At 38.4% G+C, this 27,937-nt stretch overlaps 1 protein-coding gene across 1 annotated transcript; it reads left to right on the top strand.

The window, feature by feature from the left end:
• Positions 1-379: 379 nt before the first annotated feature.
• Positions 380-27,937, top strand: LOC130438871 (arf-GAP with dual PH domain-containing protein 1). The gene is made up of 11 exons (XM_056771124.1): positions 380-745; positions 9,138-9,268; positions 9,862-9,953; positions 11,752-11,834; positions 22,133-22,245; positions 22,925-23,071; positions 24,584-24,667; positions 24,849-24,911; positions 25,642-25,713; positions 25,813-26,041; positions 26,200-27,937. Exons 1-11 carry the CDS (start codon positions 661-663, stop codon positions 26,226-26,228), a joined length of 1,128 nt encoding a protein of 375 aa, XP_056627102.1. The 5' UTR covers positions 380-660; the 3' UTR covers positions 26,229-27,937.

Below are 27,937 nucleotides of genomic sequence, written 5' to 3'. Positions count from 1 at the left end.
ACATATTTATTTTTACGTATTGTAACCTGTGCCTGTGTTCTTTTTTAACCTGTGCACTGGAAGCTACTGTCACTAGGACAAATTCCAAGCACACTAATCCGAGGGAAGAAATAACATTTTTCTATTTCCTTGTTGGTAAACGAGAAATTAAAAACACACATTAGTCAACACATTTCCGAGCAAAGTGTTTAGAGTTTTATTTTAATATATAAATAAATACAATAACATAAATTAATGGTACGATACACACATGTTATTGGACTAGGTCAGGACTGTGGTCAGGACTGTGAGTCTCTACTCAGATTTAGTAACACCAAATCTCACCGCTAGGTGTCTCTGTTTATCCTATCTGTATTAAAGGAGGGAGGCGGTAAGACGCTCAATTCTCTAGAGTGAAAGAAAAGGATCTCTCTCTCTCCACCGCCAGAACCTTAAGCGCATAGACAAAGAGGAAGAGAAAGACATTTTAATTCTAACAATTCACATTCCTGTACTATTTGGATCTAAACAACCCCATACCAGACTTGCTTTGAATCATTTTGCGGCGATTTTGATTGAAATCCTTAACGCGATCATCGCTGTCCCATTCATCAACCTGCTCGCTATAGATAAACCCTGCGGAGACATATCGATCCCTTCCTCCGGTTCTGAAGACGAGTCATGGCGAAAGAGAGGAACAGCTGCGTGCTGCGCGATCTCCGGCAGCGGCCCGGCAATGACATCTGTGCGGACTGCGGTGCTGCAGGTAAGGCCATCTCACCTGGGCAGCTGCTATGTGCAAAACGCTCGTGCCGCACCTGTCAGTGATCGATCCTTCTGGTTTCGGTTTGTAGGGCTGTCAGAGATTTGAAAAGGCCCCTATTTGAAGAAAGGAACAATTTGTTGCTTAAATGTTTATATTGTTATTTTTTTATTGTAATACTTTTTTTGTTTAGGTTTTTTATTAAAATATTTTTCTTTAGCGTTGTTACTAATTTCTTATGTAAATACAATTTCACAGGCACATAATGTTAAGTGTGTAGAGGGAAGCTTTGCCTGTGACCACATGTTTGTATTTGGGGACTTCTAGAGTGTCATTAAAGTGATTCAGAATGACGTATGATGCTCCTGGTCACATGTCATTATTGTGTCTTAGAGGGAAACTACATGGACCTTTCATTGTCACTAAGCTGTTCGTAATGTTGCTTTGCCCCCTCTGTGTCAGGAGCAGACCTGTGTTCCAGATGATGTGATAATAATATAGTTCTATACTATTTACAAACCTATACACACCTACTCGCCCCCAAAAGGTTTTAATGATAAGTGGTTGGGTGACACACAGTATCGAGTCAGTCGTTTATGTTGTATGTATTGCGGTTCGTTTGACATGACATTGTGGCACATTTAAAGGGGTGTTGTCAGATTCTCGCTGTGTGTGTGTGTGTGAGTCAGAGTGGGTGACTCAGCTGTAATCTCAGGTCTCTTTGGATATTATACCTGTAAATCTTTTTGAGTGTGTTTGCGTATTCTTAGATAAAAGAAAATGTTAGGTAAGTTCTGAGATATATTGTTGTACTGTAGCCTACATTCTTCTCTGCATTGCAGCTTTTCAATACAGGTGCACACACATTCACATACTCGACCTTGCACACACAATGTCCTATTAAGACAATAATAATATGGTGACTCTCGTAAGAGAACTCTGGGAGTTTTGCCCAGCATTGGATGTCAGCCCGTTCGTTCTGTTTTACAACTTCGGGAGGTTTATAGGCTAGAGGAGGACTCAGCATACAGGATAGACATACAGCAGAATTCATATCGGACAGACCCACCGAACAACTCACTAGACAAATGACAAAGCGAGACAGGTTTTGATTTAAAGTGGGTTAGCATATGTTCAAAATCTTCACACTACTGTTTTTTCCACCCCTGATACTGAATGTGAATGTTTAATGGGCATGTGTAATAACTTTAGTTCAGAATTCGGATTTTCTAGTGTGAGAAAATCCATGAGCCAACCCAAGAAACTGTGTGTTGGTACCTGCGGGATTCTCCTTCATGTTATTACTTCAAACTAAACAGACAGATGTCTGGCTCACTTCAGACAGACAAGGGTATCATGAGGGGGTTTATACGCAACTCATTGTGAAACAGTGACAAAGAAATCCCCTAAAATGGGGAATGTTCAAAACATGTCTTTTGCTAAACACTCTGGCTCAAAAGTCGTTCTAAATTGACTTGACGCGGGTTGAAATTTTAACCTAGCCTTGTTAATGACACATTGAATTGCCTTAAAAATGTGCAGCCTTTTTGCGTTGACGTAACTTACAGGAAGTTAAGGAGACATTGATTGGTTCTTCCCCCTTTTGATAGAGCCAATAGCGTTTAGTCTACCTCACAGCCTTGAATCTGATGAGAAGATGAATGCAGGGTGATGCCATAAATATTACTGATCTGTACTGGCAGAAGTGTGAGACTATTTTAAATTTGAATGTTGTCAATTTTTTGGGGCACAAAGATATATTCTAATGCAATATTGTTTGAGTAGAAGTGTGGTAGTGCTCTATATCAGCATGGCTGTGATTCGGGCAGATGCACACGACTGCAGGAAATCACAGCTTTGCTGATATAGAAAACTATCACATGACTACAAGAGCTACATTACATTTATACTACAGTTCGACGGCACAAGTGTGTGGATAAATCAGAAACGACATCGTAGTGTCTTTAAAACCCTTCGCTTTTTAAAGGAAATGGGGGAACTACTTTCTTACACAACAAATTCCAACAGTTAAACAAACCTCCGTAAGCTCTGCTTACTAATTCCTTCACATAATTTAAATTTGCGCTTTGTTGCCTTACTGAAGAGAAATAATGAGACAGGACGTGCATGTGAATGAAAGCGAGAGACTTGAAAGGGACACTGAGACCGCGATATTCCTTATGCACTGTGGCACTTTCCATTGTTTTATGATGTAAACAAGCGCTTGTTTACTTTATAACGCATCTCAAGACCTTCATGTTAATTCTTAAATCGCAGCACAATTGTGAGTGCTGCGATGTGCTCTAATAGACCAATTTGCGTGTTTAACTTTCAGTTTACGTTCATAAGTCCAACTTAGCTAAGTGTTGGAGAGAAGGGGAGTGAAACAAACAGTGAAGCGGTTCCCTTGCTGATAATGGTGGTAATAATGCATGGCTCTCAGCCAATCAGATTCAAGAACCAGAAAGAACTGTTGAAAGGGGACCCGCGTGCTGTATGTAGATAGAAATAGCTCATTCTATGGTAAGAAAACTATAACGCTTCATTATGTATGATCTTTATACACCTCTGAAGACATAGTTATATATATTATATTGCATTTCTGTCAATAGATCCTCCAAAAAACTACACACTGGTCAGATATCAATGTGAATGTTGCCACATAAATTGCCCCACATTGTCTGTGCTTCAGAGGTGAAGTATGATGCGAGGTGTGCTGTTAATTTTGTAACACCGCGTCTACACCGGACGCAACAGGCGCGACATGACAAAAGACATTAGAAACGCATTGGAATCCATCATAATTTCAAATATTGTTCACACTGGATGCGGCGCAGCGACGTGTAGACACTGTGTAAGACGTACGTTTTTTGTTTGTCAGTGAACAAACAAAAATATGCAAAAAAGAGGATCAGGAGCTATATCTTCAAACTAAAATGACATTGTTTTATTTGGGCCATTAAAGGGATAGTTCACCCAAAATTTTTAATTATTTCATTATTAACTCACCCTCATGTCATTCCAAACCTGTATGACTTAATTGCTTCTGCAGAACACAATTGAAGAATGCTGTTAACCAAACAACATTGGCCCCCTTTGACTTATATTGTCTGGGCACAAAACCACAGAGACATTTGTCAAAATATCTCTTGTGTCCCACTGAGGAAAGGATGTCATAGGCTATATGTTTGGAATGACGGGAATGTGAATAAACCATAACACAATTTTTATTTTCGGATGGACTTCCTTTAAGCATCTATCTAGTGTGTATGGGTAAGTATCCTCAGTGCTGACTCTGTCTTTTACTCACCCACACGACACTTTGCCTATCACAAACACACACAGACAGACTGAATCTTTCAAAAATGTGACAGACACAAAATACATTTGGTATCATATATATTTGAGATGGTAAAAACACACATGAGCGATTTAATCTATATTAAGAAAGCTGAAAATTGGTATGGGTCTCTCTGGGTTTCACAAGCACTTCTTGCAACTAATGTAGCATTTTGAACAGTAAACTATTTAAACTCTGGTTTAATGTAATAGTCACGCTTTGTCACCTTGGCACACACTAAGTAAAGGTCAGAGCGTATAGTCAGTGCACATGTGTTAACCTGCCACCTGAAGAGTCGCTTTTGACACAATGTCAATGTCTCGACAATCTCAACTCCCTCTGTTCTTTGTGTTTTAGAAGCCGTGTTACAGAAGCTGGTAACACTTGCTTTAAAAACATGATAAGCACAATTCACAGTTTTAACTTATTTTGCTGCACACTCAGGAGTTTCCTGGTTACAGACGGAGCTGCACCTTAAAGAGCTGATAATTGGCCAAGAATACAACCTAAGTGGGTAAAAAAAGAACAAAGTCCATTTCATTTGGTCACAAGTCTCTTTATCTCTCTCTCCCTCTTTTCTCCTTCGTCCTCTTTCTTGCTCAAACAATACTGTCAGTGTTATTTTCCGTACACAGTGATTCCTTGAAACGCGCATATGACACAGTTTCTCACAGATTGCATCTCTTTTCTGAAGTCAAAAAACCTGACTTTCAATTTATGTCAGTCTGTTTTGTCACAGTCGAAAGCAGGCACTCTCCTGCTTGCCCTCCGGGCATTTAACTTGGTAGAAGATGTTCTCAGCATTAGAAACTAGTCACACCTGAAATTTGTAAATCTTCATTTTTTTTACATCCCCGTTGTATTTACTCTAATGTGTGACACAGACTGAGCTGTTGTTGGGGGTGTGAAGGGACTGTCTGTGCCTTTGTCGACATGAAGGCGTGTATTTGTGAGTTGTTCTGGATGACATTACAGACCTTCCTGTCAGCTTGCTTCTGTGGCTTCGCTGATGTTTAAGGTTTGGCCTGAATTTATATGACGAAAGTTGACACAAATGGCATATAATTTGCGCAGATGACTTTTGTGTTTCGTATGTGGTTTTTAAAGCCACTGAACATTTTGTCTAATTGTTAAATGAGGTCTTGTTGCAGTTCCTTTTTAGCACTAAAAAAAACCTTCAGCAGCTAGAAAATATTCTAGCAGCTGCTGCATCAGAAAAATGTGTGTAAAATAACATGCATGTTATAAAAAACATTGCTTGTTTTTCATGCAGAGAGGCATTTCGTGGACATACAACCCAGCCCACATCCAAGTGTGATGTCAGAAGCCATGCACGTGTCACCATATGTGTTCGACTTCATGTGGTGCTGCGCAGACCGATCGGCCGCTGACTTTTTCAAACACATGTATTGAGGATAGTTCATGCTTTCTTTTGTTTGACAGCTTTCTGGAGCTTCTTTATCTCATGCTTGATGATTCTGTTCCTCATCTTCTTGGCCTTCATCACCTTGTCAAAGTGTCAAACACTGCAGCCATCTTCTTTCTGGGCTCGATTTTCTTTGCCCAGTTGCTTTGTTCCCACTTCTTGTTGACCTCTGCCTTTTCCAAGACACAAGTTTTTCAAACTTCGGACGAGCACTGTGAGGGACATTATTGATAATAATAATAATTATTATTATAACTTTATTTTTATATAGCGCCTTTAAAGTAGTTTCTCAAGACACTTTACATAAAACAAGGAAATGAAAATACAACACACAAAGAACAGGTTATATACATATACTGTAAACATATACAAATATAAACAGTACATACAAGTCAGGAAAAGCTTACCTAAAAAAAATAAGTTTTTAAATAAGATAAGAAAATATAGTTCTGTGTGTCTCTGATGTGAGGAGGCAGTGCATTCCAAAGTCTATAGTGCAGGATGAAAAAGCCCTGTCCCCTACAGAACGCAACTGTGTCTGTGGGACTGCCAATAAACCTGCTTTTGATGCTTAGGCGTGTATAAGATTTAAAGTGCAGACGGATACTGAGGGCCCAGACCATGCAGTGCCTTATATGTAAGCATGAAGACTTTAAAATCTACTCGGAACCTCGGAAGCCAGTGAAGAGACTTTAGAATATGTGTAATTGCTCATTACTCCTGACTCCGGTCAGGATCCTAGCAGTTGAGTTTTGCACACATTGCAATTTGTTAAGTGTGGTTTAGGAACCTCAGCAAGAAGTGCATTGCAATAGTCTATACGGGAAAAAACAAAAGTATAATAAGCCTTTCAGTCAGAGAAAGGGATAACATAGAGCGGGGTCTTGCAATATTTCTGAGATGAAAAAAGGAGTTCTTGACATTGCACTGAACATGAGTCAAAAGACAAACTTGAATCAAAAATAACTCCTAGATTTTTTAAATTTGGTTTGTGATTCCAAAACAGAGCCATCAACAGTTAAAAATAGTGAGCAAGCTTTACAAAGCTGATGAGAGGTGCCAATAAGCAAGACCTCAGTCTTATCACTATTAAGACAAGGTTTTGGGACATCAACATGATTTTATCTCAGAAATACAATGTGTTAAAAAGGATTATCGGCTTAGAGTGAATATAAATCTGAATATCGTCTGCATAAAAGTGATAATTAAACCCAAGTTATCTTAAAAGCAATCCAAGTGGAAATATGTAAATACTGAAAAGTAATAGGCTTAAAATTGGCCTAATGGGCCTTAAACTTTGAAGACAAAGTCACTGAGCTGCCAGCACTTGAAGGGCATTGCCTGTCTCTTCACGCCTGTGCATGGACCATCTACAGTGCCCTGTTTTGGTCATTGACATCTACAATTGCCAACAGTTGGTCCTTCTAAAAAGACAATAATGGTCATTTTAACAAAGTAGTAACGACATCGTAATGCAGCTTTGTAACAATTGTAATCTGGCACTAAAAAGAGTACACCATAGAAGTTGTTTTTGGCAACAGAATAACGCAGGGTCCTAATGGGGACCGATTTCGAGAGGGGACTCTATTTGTCATGACATCTGTTAGAAATTTTGTCCGACTTTGAACCGGTGCCGACGCCACATTACTGTAACATATGACATCAAAATACCACAAGAGCGTTTCAAGAACAGCCGGCTTGCTTAGCCAGTGCAGCATCTGATGACATCACACCTTTTCATGATTGGCTAGATACAGCGCATGCCAGCAATAACGTGTGTTTTGGGTTTGTCCGAACACCTTCAGTTCAAATAATGCTTATTAATTTCATGTAATTCAATAGCTAAAACTCTGTCGAAAACACCTACAATTTGATGAATCTCCACCCCCGTCCCGCACATATAAGGCCGTGGCATCTGTCTGACATCACCTTTGGATGTCACATGGGTCATGTTGGATATCCACCGCAGAATGCAGCAAGACATACTTGCTGTTTTACACTCAACTGAATAAATTTGCAGCCTATATCTGTAATTTGACTTTTTAAACACATTTTTTACTTTACACCTTTGTTATACAGTAAGTTATTACGCCAATCAGTGTTTGTACTGTTGTACAGCAGGTTGGGCTGTTACACACCTTTGGAAAAAGTACAGAAGGTCTGAACCTTGAACGTATATGTTTTATCTGTTTTTAATGATTGTTGTGGTGTAACCTGGGTGTTAACGCTGTTTAATCAAAGTGATGCATTTTTGAAGAAACCTACCCACATCTAAGGGGTGATAAAAAAAGAACAAATGAAGAAAGAAGAATACAGTTTCTCTTGTTTGTAAGCTGAGACTCTGTTCTTTTATTTGATATATTGTTTGTCCATAAAATAATTACAAAAAATGTACTGTGAGCTATCCAAATTTAGTGAAAATGTTCAAAAACGCTGGCGCTGGCTGGAAACTTTTTTTTAAAAGGCTGGAGGGGAAGGAGTTAAAAATCCACATGTTGTAGTGTATGTGGGAAGACCTTTCACAGTGAAAGTTTGATGTTTCAGGGAGCCGTTACTTCCCAAAAATGATCCACTTAGAAAAAGAGAAAAGCTGTCCGAGTCTGACTAACACGCCAAAGTCCGTTTACGGAAGTCATGCCATTTGGCGGCCATGTTAGCAACGCATCTGGGCAGCTATTTCCGTCAAAGCAAGTTCACAGTTCTATCAACTTATATGATGGAAGGCACATATTTTTTAAATCCCTTGCAAAAATGACAGCTAAAAGATAGCATATTTCTTATCAATAATTAAACATGACATTGAACTGTATCATAACTTCTGTTTGCGAAGCTTAAATTGTGCTAAAAATCACCTCATCTACTGTGCCTGCACACAGGCTGACAAGCTCCTCACGAGAGCCCCGCCCCAGAGTACCGTCAGTCTTTACTGATTGACGATTGCCTCGTTTTAATGGAAGGCAGGGCTTCCTAGCTAAAAGTTGAAACCCATGTTGAACACTGCATTCATTGCCATTCATTGTAACGGCAGTGGCGTTTGAACACGCTTAGCAATCACGTTCAGTTTGAATTGTTTTAGATTCTATTTAGTAATAGCAAAGCGCTGTGATTAAGTGTACAGAAACAAAAATCAGACAATTGAGTGGACTGTGGGCAGTCCACATGTCTGGATGCCACCTAGTCTACACCGGACGCGACAGGCGCAATGCAACATAATAACCTGCTTGTTTCAAAATTTGAATTATAATGAGTTCTTATGCGTGTCGAATGTCTTTTGTCCTGTCATGACTCGCCTGTCACGTCCGGTGTGGACACTGTCTGAGACCTCATCTGTGGTTACTTGGCAAGGTCACCTGTGTGAATGTGAGGGGAGCTGACCTCATACATCCTAAAGTACTAAAGTCCCATTGAAATAAGCGTATTCGGGAAAAAAATGAATCAACCAGTGTTCCAACATTTTATCTAATTAAATTGAGAATTTTATACAAGATGTGATTTGTAGTGCTTAGAATTTTATTGGTCACTGAATGTTCTTTAATGGTTAAAATAAATAATAATATTATAGTATGATGAGTATGTAAGTAAAAAATGTATTGTTTCCTTTTTTCTACTTTTCTATCTCATCCTCACAGAGCCAGATTGGGTGTCTGTGACTCTGGGTGTGTTTGTGTGTCAGGGATGCTCTCTCATCCACAGAAGTATCCCCAGCCTCAACCAGGTGAAATCTGTACTCCAGGACACCTTTGATGATAAAGAAACAGAGGTGAGTCATAATGATCATAGACATCACTCGGTTTGTGTTTTGGAACTGTTTACTGGAACTGATTTGTTTGGGCTGTTGGCTCCTGCAGAGCTGATTTGCCGCAGAAAAGCAGCTCTCCTTGATCTCCTGCAAACCATCCAAATCTGCAGTAATTTGAAAAGAGACAGAGATTGATTGGCACTTTGCCTTTAAAAGGATTACAGATAATATCATTAGAGGACAACATGAGATGACGTTTGTGATAATCTAAAATGGACATGATGGCTAGAACAAACTATTGAGGAACCATTGAATAACAAGAACGTGGGCAAACAATGTTTTTGCATCTACTTGACACTTGTGATAATCAAACAATTAATGTATATAGTAGGCCAAAAGTCATTACATTACATACTGTACATTGAAGGAGAAAACATCAGAGTCAGAAAATAATCTAACATGCCAAACAGAGACAGTGTAAATATATTTACACAGTCGCACCAAACAATTTTCAAGGTAGCTGTCTTTTCAGAAAAATGTGAAATGCAAGTCATTCTTTGGCTGCTCTTATACCAATGTGCTTGTGCTTTCCTCCATGCATTTTCTTTATTTAGTTCATTGCCTCTATGGGGAACGATGCAGCAAAGGCAAAGTACGAACAGCAAGTTCCAGCGTTTTATTGCCGGCCCTCCCACACAGACTGCAGGTAAGACTGTATCACAAAAAGCAAGATAATAACCTTGTCATATTACAACATCTCCTACACAAACCGATCAGTCCAGTCCTGCTATTATATGTTTTTTAAATGTCGTGTCAAGGCACTTAAGAGTCACCCAGAGAGGCTGTCGTTTCTCAGATAGCTTAAAAAAGAAAAATGTGGTCCAGCAGTGTAAAGTTGATTTCCTTCCTGTCTGCATTTCATTTCAGTTGTGTTGTGTGGTCTGTGTGGTTCCGTGTTCACACACCAAACATTGTGTGTTCTATTCTCATAGAGTGTTTGGGTTTTAGGTCAACATGAAATCAAATTGATCCTATCCATACTTCCTGAATGCATGTCTGAATGTCTGACATTTTACCTTGGACACTTTAAATCATTTACGATTTAGCGTTCTTATGTTTATAACTACAAAACTAACTCTATGAAAGAGTGTAAGATGATAACTAATCACACAAAGCATCATAACTCAGGGGACAACTTACCAAATCAGAGAATCTCTAACCAAGTGTTAAACGTTATAGAAAGTCTCTGAGCTGCGGTGAAGGGGGATGGGACTACACTGATGAGTTTTTTTCCGCAGTATATAAAACTTCAGATCACGTTTTTTTAACTTATAAGAGATTCAGAACACCACAAAGCATCTTGTTGACACTGCAGCAAGTAAAAATCAGAAATAATCATTACAAAGAGCTTAGATCAAGTGCCTGATCACCACACGCATTGATTGTTATGGATTGTTTTCCTCCATGGCACAAACGAATATGACGTTTTTGTGGGCATTCCCAGCTATTCCAACCAAGTCTATTAATATGACAACTATTCGTTTTCTGTTTTTAATATCTATCATTTATTAAAAGGGATACTTCAGGCAAGAAACACTCCCCCTCAAGACATCCTGAAGAATAGTACAGTCGAAGTTATAATACCTATTATCATTTTGCTAACACTTTAGTATAGGGACCAATCCTCAACTAGCTGCTTATTAGATGCCTATGATTATCATATTGGCTGTTTGTTAGTACTTAGAAAGCACATATTCAACATGACCCTATTCTACTTCCCTACTCCTACTTAACACCTAAACCTAACAACTTACTAACTATGAATAAGAAACAAATTAGTAGTTTACTGTGGCAAAAGTCATAGTTAATGGTTTGTTAATACCGAGAATTGGACCTTAAAATAAAGTGTGACCATCATTTTACATCCAGGAGTTGAATGATAGTGAATGGTGATCAATTTTTTGAAGCTCCAAAAAGTGCAAAAAATTGCCCCCCATTCACTCCCATTCTACCGCTTGGAAGAAAAATAATACGTGATATCATAACTCCCACTGCATTATTCTTCAAGAAGAAAGTCATTTTCAGTCAGGACGCCTTGGCCCTTGAGGGTGAGTAGAACATGGGGAAATTTAGTTTCTTGCCTGAAGTATCCCTCTAAAGATCCAATGTGTCATATTTTGGAGGTTCTATTGACAGAAATGCAATATAATACTGTTTTTTATAACTGTCTTCAGAGGTGTATAAAGATGTTAGAAGATATTTTGAACAATGTTGTTAACTGGCCCCCATGCACTTGGATTGGTTTTGTCCCCATGCAATTGAAGTGAATGGGGGCCAGTGCTGTTTGGTTAAATACCTTCTTCAAAATATCTTCTTTTGTGTTCTATGGAAGAAAGAAAGTCATAAAGGTTTGAAATTACAAGAGGGTAACTAAACGAAGACAGAATTTTCATTTTTGGGTGAACTATCCCTTTAATTCCTGTCGTTTTGTTTTTCAACGGCAGAATATTAAGGGAGCAGTGGATCATAGGCAAATATGAGAGACAGGAGTTTATACACATCGAGAAACAAGAGCCTTATTCAGCAGGTAAAAACCAACACACACAACACTCTTTGTCTCCTCTGCTGTTTGCTCTTGTTTTTGTGGATGACGGTACCATGAAGTCATTCTCAGATTTCAACCCATATAGCTTACTTCTCTTCTCTCTAGTTTGTTTGTTCCTGCTTACGCACTATTAACCCTGTGAGTTTTGTCTCAGAGGTACATGCAGCCTCTATTCAGAGGAATCAGTTTTATTACCACTTATAATATCCTGTTTCATGGCTTTATAGTCTTATTTATCGAGTAGGGAAATCTTATTGGCTGACAATGATGTCATCTTTGTTACACACAAGCATGCATCTGTGTTGTACTGGATTTCAGACCTTTTGTTTGATGTGCAAGAGATTTGCTGAGGGCTGTGTAATGGATTGTAGCAAGATTCCAAGGAATGAGAAGAAAGAGGCGGTAACCGGCAAACATTTAACAACTTTTAATAAAACATACAAACCACGAAACGAAATTGACTCCCAAACGGTCGACTGTCGGCCACACAAACATAATAAAACATAACATAAAATCTAAGCCTGGTCCACTCTCGTCATACACTCCTGTCGCTCGTCCTTTTATGCTTCCGATATTCACGATCAGAGATGTGAGACCGATGCAACGCGCTGCTGACACTCAAAATCACTCGCGTCACCGGCCTCGCGTCGTTCTCTCACGGGTCTCGTCCCATCTTGATCATTACATGGATGTTTTCAGACATTCGGCACAGGTGCATTTCTGTGTGCTGATATTTGAGGATTTGGACTGTGTGTGAATAGCACTGACTACACTGACTGGCTGTTTGCATTGTAATAATGTTGTGAAACCAGACAAAACTACAGCAAATGGAAATTAGAAAAGTGTCCTGGAGGATAGAATATGTGTGTTGGTATTTCTGCATGGGCGAGCTGAGTTTGAATACGCCTTTTGTGAACTGTTTTCTCTTCCTCAACCCCCTTCCACATTGTTTCATGGCTTGACAAAATGTAAAAAAGTAAGTTTAACTGAAATGACTTCAATTTGATGATTATCTAAAAAAAAGCAGCAAAATGTTTTTGGGATTTCCATGCAAACGTCATCCTTTAGATGAAAAAAAAAACGTTTTACCATATTGATAGCTCAGATGTCAATATTTGATACCCCACGTGAAGTTTTTAAAGCTTATAGTTTTCCATAATCAGGTAAGTTAATTGTCACATCCATAACAGTCCATATTCCTCATAAACGGGCACATAAACATTTTAAAAACTATTTTATGGTGTATGACATATCGCGTGTTGCTTCCTAACTCTTTGTAAGTCGCTTTGGAAAAAAGCGTCTGCTAAATGACTAAATGTAAATGTAAATGTATGAAGAACCATCCCTTCTCTATTTGTTTGGTATAATTGCTTCTGGTTTGTACATTTTGATTCACAGAAATCCTACGTTTTGTAAGGATGTTGTCTTTTAAAAACGTGCATGCTTTTGTCACATCCATAACACATGTTTATTTTCCTCTTTTAAAATAGAAAACTTGTTCATAGAGTGATCTTTTTTACAGACTGTTTTATAGTATTTTGGATGGATAGATACATAGATTAATAGTTATGATAATAAATTATGATAAATGAATACTATAGTATATTATATAATATTATATGTATACTGAAGTAAATGAATTAACAGTAGTTACATTATTTATATTTATAATTAAATTATTATTATTATTATTATAAATTAATAGAACATCATCATATTTACACTTGGGAATAATATCTACATAACTTAGACTGGATCCTAAAACTGACTGATTGTATGAAAATAAATAGACTCACAAAAAAAGACACAATCAAATGCCACTCTCTCTCTCTCTCTTTCCGTCTATCTCTCTGTCACACACTCTCCCCCTGTCCTTATCCCTTTCTGTCTCTTTGCTCAGCACTGCAAATTCCAGTTTAAATCAATCATTAAGATGATTTGTCACAACGTGTCATTACTGTCTCTTCACAGAGAAAAGTAGGTACTAGCCACATCTTATGTCTAACTGCCTAAATGCTGCTCTCTAACGCTTTTAAAGAAGGTGTCTTGGAATTAGGTAGCTGTGGTTCTGTATCAGTACAGTGAATATCCACACACTCTGGCTGCACACTAGTGTATGTTTGTTTGGAAGTGCGTGTGTGTCCTCATCCGCCGATCAATGGTATTATTGATCGGTCATGTGGAGAAGGCGCGGTTATCGATTGATGAGGTAATGCTGAGTGAATGATTCATGAGCACTTGTGCTGTGGAGCAGAAAGAGAAAGAGCCAGAGAAAGAGAGAGAATGGAATATAAAAGTGACTTATGGCTTACTCACACTTAAGAGATTTGGCCCTTTTGATGGCCCTTTTAAATGTCTACAGCCACCCAGAATGCCCCAGCAACAACATAGCATCATGCAAAAAAAATACTGTAGCAACCACTCACAACATTTTGAAACTGAGATTGAGTTTTTTATTTTGGCTTTATACAGTAAGCTGTACAGTAAACTTAAACTTACTTTCTAAAAAAATGTATAGAAATATTTTAATTGAGGAAAGAGAAAAATAAAATATTGCATAAAAAAAATTACCATACACCACATGACACCCAAAAGAGGAAAAGAGTTAATAACCACATTTAAATAAATAACAATTTACAAAAGAAGATAGAAAACAACTTAGAAGTACTGATAATACAGTCATTAAGGAAATAATTGACAATTGACAATAATTGTACATTTTCGTTTTTAGTTTAGGGGAGCATTGTAGACCACACCAAAAAAAAAGAATATTTAATTTTCTCAAATCACTGCTAGAGTGAAACTAAAAGGTGGTTTACTTGATTTCCAATCAAATAATATTCTTCTCCGAGTCAAAAAATATGCAAAGGCACAATTTTTTGACAAGACCACACCTTGCTCAGGCACTCCAAAAACCAAGCCGTTTCAAAACTAGGCCCAATATCCTTAAACGTCCAGTGTGTAATTTTTGGGATGATCTTTTGATAGACATGCAATTGTAACCGGGCTGTTTCTGGCTGCTTATTACGACTCTGCGTTGTGAAACAGAATACAAGGAACAACTGGAACTGTTGCTGATGGAGATTGTATTATGAGGCCTTTAGATGCTTCTGGATGGATTGAAGAGAGTACAGCATGAGTACATTTTTCGTCTGTGACTTTTCACCTCTCCTCAGCACGCTCAAAACGATCTCAATACACATCACAATTACAAATCATAACAAAATGCCTAAAACACATTACAAAGCGCATAAAGCGCAAAATGAATTGTTTCAAACACTTATCTAGACATACAAAATAATCTCCTGCAGCTAGTTTTAAATCAATCATGAATTGAAAGATGAACAATCATATTACTGCATGCCGTTGGCTTAATCAAACTTTTAGAGACATCGCTAATTGCTTACCTCTCCTCAGCACGCTCAAAGCGATCTGAGGACACAGCGTGAGTTTACCAGAAGTGACGTCATCACGCAATGCAGATACAAAACTCTTTTCCCAAAACAACAAAAATAAAAAACAAAACTAAATTAAAATGTGTTTTTGGACAAATTATTACTAAGTAAAAGAGTAATAATTGAAAAGAAGGATGATTAGTGAAATACATTAATATTTCGAGTATATACTCATTAACATCCGTCACACAATATGATATACATAGCTATGTCTTCAGTGGTGTATGAAGATCTTACACAATAAAGCGTTATGTTTTAAAAACCTTAATGAGCTTTTTCTATCTACACACCGCGGGTCACCTTGCATGTAATTCGGCATTTTCTGTCAGCCGTCGTAGTGTTTCAAAAGGGAGGGGGGGCGAGTGAGGGGTTGATTGCAATTCGCAACCTCGCTGCTAGATTTCACTGACTGGACCTTTAATATATGCTTAAGATATTTTAAGACGGTTCTCTCTAACCATTAGGCCACGATTGCCCTACATTGCCATATATTTGCTTCATTTAAGGTCTGTGGCAGGGTACCCATTTTTAAAGAGTCCTCAAACATATCAACAAGAATAGGGGCTTATTTATCTGCCATCTTTTTATAAAAGTCTATTGGAAAGCCATCAAGGCCTTAATGTGACTGAATTTAACGTTTCTTCTATTTGTATGGGCTGACCATGACAGGTTTTCTGCACAGAATTAAGGTATGTTTCTATTGTCTAAAAACTCCAACATTTCAGAGTTGGATTTGGGGCTTTCAGTAGAATACAAATTTAAAAAGTAGTCATTAAAGATTTTATTAATTTCAGTTTGATTAATTATTAAATCATTGTCACTGTTACAAATTTGAGGTATAAGTTGAGTGGCAGCTTCAGATTTTAACTGGTGGGCTAAAGTCGCCCTCTTTTTTCCTCATGCTCATATATACACTCACCTAAAGGATCATTAGGAACACCATACTAATACTGTGTTTGACCCCCTTTCGCCTTCAGAATTGCCTTAATTCTACGTGGCATTGATTAAACAAGGTGCTGAAAGCATTCTTTAGAAATGTTGGCCCATATTGATAGGATAGCATCTTGCAGTTGATGGAGATTTGTGGGATGCACGAAGCTCCCGTTTCACCACATCCCAAAGATGCTCTTTTGGGTTGAGATCTGGTGACTGTGGGGGCCATTTTAGTACAGTGAACTCATTGTCATGTTCAAGAAACCAATTTGAAATGATTCGAGCTTTGTGACATGGTGCATTATCCTGCTGGAAGTAGCCATCAGAGGATGGGTACATGGTGGTCATAAAGGGATGGACATGGTCAGAAACAATGCTCAGGTAGGATGTGGCATTTAAACGATGCCCAATTGGCACTAAGGGGCCTTAAGTGTGCCAAGGAAACATCCCGCACACCATTACAACACCATGATTGCATTAATGAGAAATTTAACAGGTGTTCCTAATAATCCTTTAGGTGAGTGTATATGAATTCATAAGCAGCCCCCCCGGCCAGGCAGATAGTTCAAAATAATATGCAAACGGTGGTGAGGAACCCAAAACTCCCATCGAGAAAAAAAAACCTCAGGGGAACCCAGGCCCAACCAGGGGATTCCAGTTCCCCTCTGGCAAAAGCTGCTGCCTCTGCACAAGCTCAACAGTGCTTGCAACAAGGCTTAATAAAAATATAAAAATTAAGGATTTAAGATTATCATTAACAATCTAATAGCATTTGAAATGTTGTAGGAAAAACAAAGTTGTCGCGTCCTTTATCCAGCGCTATCCTCTTAGCTCTTGTCAGGTCACCGCTTTCCATTCTCAGCTCTGCCATCAGGTCTGGGCATGAACTGCATCCTGCGGTAACCTTGGAACAAAGAGACAAGACTGGCTGAGAGTAGAGTACTGTTCTGCACTCTTTGCAGCAAGTACATCATTTTTTTGTTGGATGTGTTCCTGGTTCCGGTTGATCTAAATAATGCAGCCTAAATCCTCTGAGGATTAATATTATGGAGGTGTAGTGTATGCAAGATTAAAAAGATGAGTCTTTAGTCTAGATTTAAACTGACAGAGTGTGTCTGCCTCCCGGACCGTGCAGGGAAGAATATTCCAAAGTTTAGGCGCTAGATAAGAAAAGGATCTACCACCTGCACTTGATTTTGAAATTCTAGGTATTACCAACTGACAGGACGCCTGAGAGCGTAATGTACGCGGAGGTCTGTAATACAATAGAAGTTCATTCAAATACTGCGGCGCTAGACCATGTAGGGCTTTATAGGTAATAAGCAAGATCTTAAAGTTAATGCAATGCTTTATAGGTAACCAGTGCAAGGTTGACAGAACCGGGGTTATATGCTCATACTTTTTTGTACGTGTAAGAACTCGAGCTGCCGCGTTTTGAACCAGTTGCAGTTTTTGTAATAGGCCCGCAGGGCAACCACCTAGAAGTGCATTACAGTAATCTAGTCTTGATGTCATGAATGCATGAATTAATTTCTTTGCATCTGACAGTGACAGCATATGACGTAATTTAGATATATTCTTAAAATGGAAAAATGCAATTTTACATGTGTTGGCGACATGGCTTTCAAATGACAGAGTACTATCGAATACAACGCCAAGATTCTTAGCTGATGACGAGGATTTTATGGAGCATCCGTCAATCGTTAAGCACTATTCTTGGTTGTTACGCATAGCAGTTTTCGGTCCAGTAAGTAACACTTCTGTTTTGTCCGAGTTTAGTAGTAAAAAATTGTTACTCATCCACATTTTTAAGTCAACTATGCAATCCTTTATTCGCTGAAACTGCTGGGTTTCGTGAGGCTTCGAGGAAATATAAAGTTGAGTATCATCAGCATAACAGTGAAAGCTAATTCCGTGTCGCTTTATTATATCTCCTAGAGGTAGCATGTATAATGCGAAGAGCAGAGGCCCCAAGACTGAGCCCTGTGGTACACCGTACTGGACTTGTGATTTGCGGGACGCCTCATTGTTTATTGCTACAAATTGAAAACGGTTGGATAAATAAGACTTAATCCATTTCAATGCTATTCCGTTAATGCCGACGTAATTTTCGAGTCTATGTAGAAGTATGCTGTGGTCAATGGTGTCAAATGCAGCTCTGAGGTCTAGCAGCACCGCCACCAATAACGAAATACAGCCACGGTCAGATGCTAAAAGCAGATCATTTGTAACTCTTATCAAAGAAGTCTCTGTACTGTGACATGCTCGAAATCCAGACTGGAATTCATCATTAATGTCATTCCTTTGGAGGAAGGAGCATAATTGAGTTGAAACTACTTTTTCCAGAACTTTAGATATAAAAGGTAAATTCGATATAGGCCTGTAATTCCCTAGTTCTTTAGGGTCGAGTTTGGTTTTTTTTAAAAGAGGCCTTATAACAGCCACCTTAAATGCTTTAGGCACATGTCCTAATGTCAGAGATGAGTTAATAATACTGAGAAGAGGATCTATAATTTCTGGGAGCATTTCTTTCAGTAGTTTTGTAGGTATAGGGTCTAGCATGCATGTTGTTGATTTGGATGATCTAATGATTTTAGACAGTTCATCGTGATCTACTGTAGAAAATAATTGCAATTTCTCCTTAGGGGTGCTGTAGTTAGTTTGTTCAGCGAATTTCACTACAGGTTGAATTGTTATAATTTTTTCTCTTATATCTTGGATTTTACTCGTGAAGTAGTTCATAAATTCATCACTGTTATGCTGATAATCAGAATCTGACGTCGATGACGACTTATTTTTTGTTAATTTAGCCACGGTGTTAAATAAAAACCTAGGGTTGTGATGGTTTTCCTCTATTAGTGTTGAAAAGTAGGCGGATCTAGACGTTTTTATGGCATTCCTGTAGTTTCGAGTACTATCCTTCCATGCTATACGAAATACCTCTAAATTAGTTTTCTTAAAGTTGCGCTCCATTTTCCGGGACGCTTTTTTTAGAGTCTGAGTGTGTTCATTATACCACGGTGTTGGGCTGCTATTTTTAATTTTCTTTAAACGCAGAGGAGCAACTGTGTCTAATATTTCCGAGAAAGTAGAGTTAAAATTTTCAATAGTAGTGTCAAAATCGTCAACGTTTTTACTCATGCTAGATATTTTAGACAATTCAGGCAGATTATCGAGAAACGCATCTTTGGTAGTTGAAGTAATCGTTCTACCATATTTGTAACAAGGAGTTTGATTTGCAGCCGTAGGCCATTGAAGCAAACATAATATCAGATAATGATCCGAAATGTCTTCACTCTGCTGAACGATTTTAACATCGTCCACATTTATACCATAAGAAAGTATTAAATCTAAAGTATGATTACGAAGGTGAGTGGGTCCTGACACATGTTGACTAACGCCCATGGAGTCAAGAGTGTCTTTGAAAGCCAGTCCCAAGGCATCTGTATCATTGTCTACATGGATATTAAAGTCACCGACGATAAGGACTCTATCTGCGTCCAGTACTAGTTCTGATAAGAACCCACCAAAATCTTTAATAAAATCTGTGTGGTGCCCTGGGGGCCTATATACAATAGCTAGAATAAATTTTAAAACTGTTTTGTCCTTAGTATTAGGTGTCGATACGTGAAGTACCATGACTTCAAAAGAATTGTATTTAAAATTAGACTTCTGAGAGGTGATACAAGAATTATTGTAAAGTGCAGCGACATCTCCCCGTCTACCTTTTAGACGAGGCTCGTGTTTATAGTAATAATCTTGGGGAACGGATTCATTTAGAGTAATATAATCATCTGGCTTTAGCCATGTTTCTGTCAAACAAAGCATGTCTATTTTATGATCGGTTATCAAATCGTTTACAAAAAGTGCTTTATTTGAGAGAGATCTAATATTAAGCAATCCGAGTCGTAACAGTTGATTATCTGTATTTTGTTCATGTTTGATTTGTTTAACGTTTATTAAATTACTTTCAAGAGGTTTACGCAATATCTTATGTTTGCTAATCCGGGGGACAGACACAGTCTCTATTTTATGTTGTTTGTGAGAAGGGATTTTTACATGTTGTATATTTTGTGTATTCGGTGACGCGAGACGGCAAGAAGACAGTTGGTTAAGCCATTCTGTCTCCTTCCTGACCTGGGCCCTAGGTAGTCAGACTTAAGCATTATTAAGACTGTGTGCCAAATTTCTAGAGAGGAGGGAAACTCCATCCCAGGAGGGATGGAGACCATCTCTTTCAGCAGGTCAGGTCTGCCCTCAAAACTCTTCCAGTTATTTATAAAATCTATATTATTCTGCAGGCACCACTCAGACAACCAGCCATTTAGTGATGATAATCTGCTATAAATCTCATCACCACGGTAAGCAGTGAGGGGGCCAGAGAATATTACAGTGTCTGACATCGTTTTTGCGAGCTCACACACCTCTTTAATATTATCTTTAGTGATCTCCGATTGACGGAGTCTAACATCATTTGTGCCGACATGAATAACAATCTTACTGTATTTACGATTAGCCTTAGCCAGCACATTTAAATTTGACTTGATGTCAGGCGCTCTGGCTCCCGGTAAACATTTGACTATGGTGGCTGGTGTCTCTATGTTAACGTTCCGGACAATAGAATCACCGATCCATTAAGGACAAAACATCACTCAACCGTTCCGGAAGTGCACAGTGCGGCCACCGTCAAAACTTCGGTGGAACGGCGACCTTTGCTGCCGCGCCCCTGGGTCGAGGTGGGGTGGCTTTCGTCCAAGTGGGAGCGGGGGGGTTGCCGTCGTCCGCCAGAGGCCGGAGCCTGTGTCCGTCCCCTGAGGGGGAGGAGCAGGGGGCGGAAGTGCCGGGTGAGCCACCGCCTGCCAGAGGCCGGAGCCTGCGTCCGTCCGCCCAAGGGGGAGGAACAGTGGACGGGGAACCCGCCCCGACTCCCGGATAAAGGAGGAGCCACCGCCGGCCGCCAGGGGGCGGACGGTCGAGCCGTCCACCGAAGCCCCAGGGCCACCGCAAGGCACCGCGAAGGAGAGTACTCCGGCTGGTTGAGGAACGAGCGGCAGCATGTCGGGGAACCGGATTTTTTTTTTCCTCTCTCCCCTCTCTCTTTCTGGTCGCTCCGAGGGCTCCCGTCTCCGTTGTCTCGTCTCGTCGCTGCATACCCCCCACCCCACCCCCCCGAGGGAGGGGGAGGGAGCTTGCACAGTCGCGGGGGTACCCCCGGCCTGTGAGGGGTGATGGGGGTATGTAGTAGAGTAGGCGGGGCGAGACCGTGGTTCGAGTCCGGTGAGTAATTGTGAATTAGCGCCAGCTGTGCGCACACCGGGCTCGAATCACGTAGGAGATGGGAGCATAAAAGGAACGAGAGACCGGACCGTCGAAGAGAGAGGACCGGGCCCGAACTTGTTTTACGTTTGTATTTGTATTTATATTTATGTTTATGTTTTGTTCGCCGGCGGTCGTCCGTGAGGGGCCGCCGGCTGTTATTATTTATATTAAAACTTGTTTAATGTTTTCCGGTTCCCGACTCCTTCCTTCCATTTTATTGATTTGTTACAGTGGAATATACAGCAGGCAGTCTAACATAGAATTAATTAAAGCATCCAGTTTTTTGTTTACGTTGTTTATTGAAAATTGAGGTGCATGAATTTATTTATCCGCTGATAACTACTTTCTCCCACAGTGTGGATACTGATATATAATCTGATCTGTTCTGTAATAGAAAATTATCTATAGCTGTTGATATAAATGTACAAATTGCAGGATCTGATAACACGGTTGTGTTTAGTCTCCACCATTATACCTTAAACTTTCTTTCTAAAAATATTCTAAAAGGATGTTAATATTTATAGACACGACGTAAACTCATGGTTTCTTTCTTCAATCTCCTTGCTTTCCTAGGGTACAGAGAGGGGTTTCTATGGAAACGTGGTCGAGACAACGGGCAGTTCCTCAGTCGCAAGTTCATTCTGTCTGAGAGAGATGGAGCGCTCAAGTACTTCAACAAGCAGGATGTACGTTTTCTTCTTACACACACACACACTAGCACGCACACACATATACACATACACACTTATTCATCTTAATGAGGACACGTCATGACTTGTTGGTTTTATATATAACAAATTATAATTACACATTTCTTAATTCCTAATCATTCTTACCCAGGGGCATTTGGCTAGGAAGATATGGGATAGAAAACATGAAAATAAAAAAATAAAAAAATATTACAAAATAGGAAATAAAAAGTGCATTTAAAAAAAAATCTGGGCTGTTCAACAGCGAAAAGTACTAGATAGTTTCAGACAAAAACAATGTTACTCTCGCCTTCCTTTAATTTGCTGAATAGGTCAAACTGACTAATAAGTTTTCATTGACCCTCCAATAACAAGAAAACATGTTTGTTTGTTTTATTTATTTTTAATGTATGAGTCATTTTTCCTCTTGAGGCTCTGAAGATGTCTCCAAAGGGAGCTTTGCAAAATTTAGCTCACTTCTGGGGGCAATTTTGCCTCTAAAGCATAGTTAAATATATGCACAAGCACACACTCACACAAAATAACTTGTTACCCAAACATCAGTAAGCGGCATAAAAATACAACGCAAGTCTAGGGATCCTCTGGTTGGATCCCATAATGTTTTGCCGTTCAGAAAGCATGTGTTTATGGCTGACTTATTTCCTTTATCTTCCAGGGGAAAGAACCAAAGGCAACAATGAGGATTGAAACTCTAAATGCTACTTTCCAGCCAGCTAAAATCGGCAACCCCTTTGGTCTTCAGATCACATATCTCAGAGACAACAGCACAAGAAATATCTTTGTGTACCATGAAGACAGTAAGGTATTATGCAATATTTTTACTAACCACTTAAAATGTTTATAATGTGCTCTTGAATCTTTGGCCTCCATGGATTTTATATTTACATTATATTTAATGTATAAATATACATTAAATCCATCATTATATTTACATTATAATGACGGACATTATATTTAAGGATTTGGTAGGTAATTGTCCACAAATACTTTTATCAGTATGTAAGAATCAACCCACGACCTTAAGAAAGCAGGTAATGTTTTCGTCAACGCTGTATTTTCAATTATATATTATAATGCAATATGTTTCAGGCTAAAATCCAGTCTTGTTTTAAAAGCTATCATATCATCATTTTTATTCCATAATTTTATGTTTTACCTTGTGATTAACTTAATGTAATGTGAGTTAAGTGTTTTTAGTTACAAAATCAATCACAGTGTACTTTCTCTTACCTTTAAAATCAAACACATTGGTTTGCTGCTATACTTTTAAGACATACAGTATATATTTTGCATGTGAATTTACTTTGAGCATTTACAAGTTTGCTCCAATAGTTTTTATTGCTTGTCATGTTTCAACAGTATATTTGCAAAGCCTGCAAATATTTCCTCTGGTGTATCTTCCTTCCTCCTTCTGCCTTATTACTTTTTGTGACTGAGTTAGCAAAGTAACTATATTTTGAATAGATGTTGTTAAGATATAAATGGGGAAATACCATAAAGTTGCAGAAGTGGTTTATGTTGATATGTCGACGGTATAAAGTGTGGATGAATAATCTTTTATGGTTCAACACCACCTGCATGACTCCTGTTTTTGTTTGGAAAATATGAAGCTATTAATACCTTGCATCACATAAATTTGTTCATACTTTTATTAAAAAAAGATTGTAAAGAAAGGTGCATCAGCCCACTGCGGGGGTACAAAATTTGATCTCAAATTTAGATTTATCATTATATGAGCCATTTAAATGTTGGCCAAATGAAAATCAGACCAGACCATCCATGTAAACCTCTTAGACTTAGCTTTTTAATTTGTAATGCTGTGTTGAAGACAAACTTGGCTAGAATAGCATGTTTAGGTATTTGGGGCATTTCTGGTTTGTAAGCTAAACCAGATGATGTATGGCTTCATTGGTCATTTAATCTTCTATCACGGCAAACAGCACGTGGCTTTTTGTTCTAAAAAAACACTCTTCCTCTTTTACCTTTTCCACTACCTTTGTGCTTTATGTGTTTCCCTCTGTCTTTGTTAACAAATATTTATAATTCCAACCTGAAACGTTTCATTTTATTTTAAGATTTCAAGCAAGTCTACAACAAAAACTTTATCAACTGGAAAGGCAAATCAGTTTATTTTTAAACAAGATAAATATTTTTAGCTGTTGAGATGTAAAAGAAAGATTTGACTTTTAGGCACCTTGTGAATGATGCACAATGTGGAGGAGTTATAGTATCATAAAGCAGCCTCTACTGGACACATCTTAATACTACAGAATATTCCTTCTTATTATGTGTGTGTGTGTGTGTGCGTGTTCAGGAAATGGTGGACTGGTTCACTGCAATCCGGGCAGCACGGTTTCATTACCAAAAGGTGGCATTTCCTGGAGCTAATGATGAGGACGTATGTGAAACAAATTTCTGACACATACACATAAAAATGACTTATGAGGGTCTCTGTTAATACATATATAATCAAAATATAATTCATGTTTTCAATATCAGTGTAATGAGGTACTCACACAAACACACGGACCTCTTGATATTAAGTATGTTTTTCTGCTCTGTGCATGGTTTTCATTTAGCTGGTACCAAGACTTACACGAAACTTCATGAAGGAAGGTTACATGGAGAAAACCGGTCCAAGGGTAAGTGGTTTTAGTGTTTCATGTCTTATATTACTTTGTGGTCTTTCAATATTTCAATTTATGTATATATTTATTTATTCTCAAAGTGGTCATGTAATAAGCTTAAATTGTGTTTGGGCATCTAATGTTTATCTTAAAGGGATATTTCATCCAAAATTTTTTGTAAATTCTGTCATAATTTGCTCACCCTCTTGTCATTTCAAACCTGTATGGCTTTCTATTTGTCTGCAGAACACAAAGAAAAATATTTTGAAGAATGTTGGTAACCATACAACAGCGGACAACTAACTTCTATAGTGGACAAAACACCAATGCAAGTCAATGGGGGCCGCTGTTGATCGGTTACCAACATTCTTCTAAATATTTTCTATTTTTCATACAGGTTTAAAAAGACAAGAGGGTGAGTAAATGATGACAGATGATGTCATTTTGGGTGAACCATTCCTTTAAAATAAACTAATTTAGTGTTTAATATGTGGTAATGACCAGCTGAATCCCTTAAGGTATGTTCAGATTGCAAGGGACTGTATCGCTATGTGTCGCTAATCTCTTGCTACGAGGTAGTTAGAAAGTGTTCCTAGCTTTGGTCGCTTCAGTAACATTTATAAACAAACCCTGCAGACGAGATACGGATGACGCCGCTGCTTTACTCCTATTGGTAGTCGCCTTTGTCGCTGTGTGTCGCCTGCAGTCTGAACTTTGTTTACATTGATTTACATATGTTTTTTAGCATACAGAAGGCTTTAAGAAAAGATGGTTTACTATGGATGATAGGAGGCTAATGTATTTTAAAGATCCCTTGGTGAGTAAACGATGCATGTTTTTCTTATGAAATAAATAGCATTACCAAAAAAATGTGTCCTTTTCTTTTAGATCATATATGACATTTTCTTTTTTTCAGGATGCATATGCACGTGGAGAAGTTTTCATTGGCAGCAAGGAGAACAGCTACACAGTCGTACCCGGTCTACCGCCCTCCATCCAAGGCTACCATTGGAAGTATGGCATCACCATTGAAACACCAGACAGGAAATTTCTGTTTGCATGTGAAACAGAGGCGGAGCAAAAGGACTGGATCGCTGCCCTACAGAGAGTCGTCAACCGACCCATGATGCCACAGGAATACGCAGGTACTGTATATATATATTGCACGAAAACAAACATGCCCATGTGTGGACGGTGAGTCATCGGTATTCCATTAGAGAGTTACTGTTATTAATGTAAAATGTAATAAAGCTAGAGTAGTTGAATGCTCATAAATTTCAACAAAATTATTTCCTGTTTCCAGTTGAGGCTCATTTTAAGCACAAGCCTTGATGCCGGCTGTAGACTCGCCTACATGGACGATACAAACAATTCTGTCTAATGAGTCTACTGGACACATGGAATATGGGGTTTGGGGTGAGATCCGGACAAAGCAAGTCTCAACACGAACAAAGGAATGGCTCCCTTCTTACCTTTATTTAGTACTTATTCACTGAACTGTTGAAAGCGTCTTTGTGTCAACAGAGTGATTACACCGAGGATCAATTATCATGAATGTACCTTCGTAAGTGTGAAAAACAAAGCAGACATACAGTACTGAGTGCTGTTAGCCAAGCTACTGTATAAATATGGCATGTGAATGTTATTCATCCCTCTTTCACGTAACCTTTAATCTCAAACTCAAACCGCAGGTACTGTTTTGCAAAACTCCACAGAGCTGTTGTATTATTTTCCCAATAACTGACCGATTAAGGACTAATGTTATTTATTGGAAGTACTGTATTGTACTGTATATCCAAGCGAATGCTGCTGTGAAGTATAGTGGAATCCTCAGATGCTACGCAAAGTGTGTTTTGTTGAATAACCCTAATGTTATTTCTGTTTACATGCAGTTAAAGGGGGTTTGGGATCTGGTGCTGAGTAAACTAATTAATATTCATATTGTGTTAGTTGTCATTTTAACTAGGAGAGAAAATCATGTCAGAAACCTAGAGCTTTGAAAGGTAGGCTATACATTCATATTTATGGCAATGATGGTAGTTCTGGGCTCGAGTCATCTTTATCCACTAGGTGGCAGTATATAATAGTTTTCGTTTCAGATGCATCTTTTTATGCAAAATGAGTTAATATCTGTGATTGCTTGAAATATCGGCCAATATTTGGCCATTTTGAGATTATTAGCATTGGCCAATAACCACATCCTCCACAGAGCCATCAGCAACTAGGCTCTATAGATCCCCGTATGAACATCATTCATTTTGTAACAGCAGACTGCTAGTAGCAGCTATTTAAAGAATGGATAAGAAGATTAACTTTATATTCATCCTAAATGTTTTAATCGCAAGTTCCAGTTACAACAATCTCATACTGACATTTTCTCCATGTCTTTGTTTTTGGAAGATTCTATGTGTGGAAACAGTTTCTTACAATTTCACTTACAGTACATAACTGTGGCTCTTCTTTTCAGGTTAAGATGTTTATGGATTTTGTCTTGTTTAAAATAGGAGTTTGTGAATTTCTACAACCAAAAAGTTGCACCATGACATAAATAAGTTTTTATAAGTGTTATTTTTATAACGCTGTATCTGGTTGGAGATACTTTTGCATTAATTTAATTTTGAGGCGCAGAATACAAAAGATATTTTGAAGAATGTTGGTAACCAAATTACATTGGTCCCTCATTGAAGTCCATTGTATGGACACAAATCCACATTTCTCAAAATATATTTTCATAGAAGAGTCATAATATGGCTTTTGAATGACATAAGGGTGAATAAATCATGTCAGATTTTATACTTTTAGTCGAACTATCACTTAAAAATGAAAACATGAGTTTTTACTTGACATTTTTATGACCAGTTTATTTGTTGCACTAAGCTTACCTGTGCAGAAATCTGTGCAAATATTAAAGTAACTGTGTATAATGCAACATAATACATTTTATTTAATTGCATAATGTTCATGTTTACAAAATGCTTATTATAGTACACATATGTTAATGTACCAAGACCAACAGCACTAAACGTATCTAAAAAACACCA

This window comes from Triplophysa dalaica, chromosome 17 (assembly GCF_015846415.1).
Source record: "Triplophysa dalaica isolate WHDGS20190420 chromosome 17, ASM1584641v1, whole genome shotgun sequence".
In the NCBI taxonomy this organism is placed as follows: domain Eukaryota; kingdom Metazoa; phylum Chordata; class Actinopteri; order Cypriniformes; family Nemacheilidae; genus Triplophysa; species Triplophysa dalaica.
This window is presented reverse-complemented; position numbering and strand designations above follow the sequence as displayed.

Excerpts from the sequence above, each read along its gene's own strand:
- LOC130438871 (XM_056771124.1), top strand. The coding sequence starts at position 661 with ATGGCGAAAGAGAGGAACAGCTGCGTGCTGCGCGATCTCCGGCAGCGG. Across the intron at positions 746-9,137 it reads TGCGGACTGCGGTGCTGCAG|AGCCAGATTGGGTGTCTGTG; the intron begins GTAAGGCCATCT and ends TCATCCTCACAG. Across the intron at positions 9,954-11,751 it reads CCCTCCCACACAGACTGCAG|AATATTAAGGGAGCAGTGGA; the intron begins GTAAGACTGTAT and ends TTTCAACGGCAG.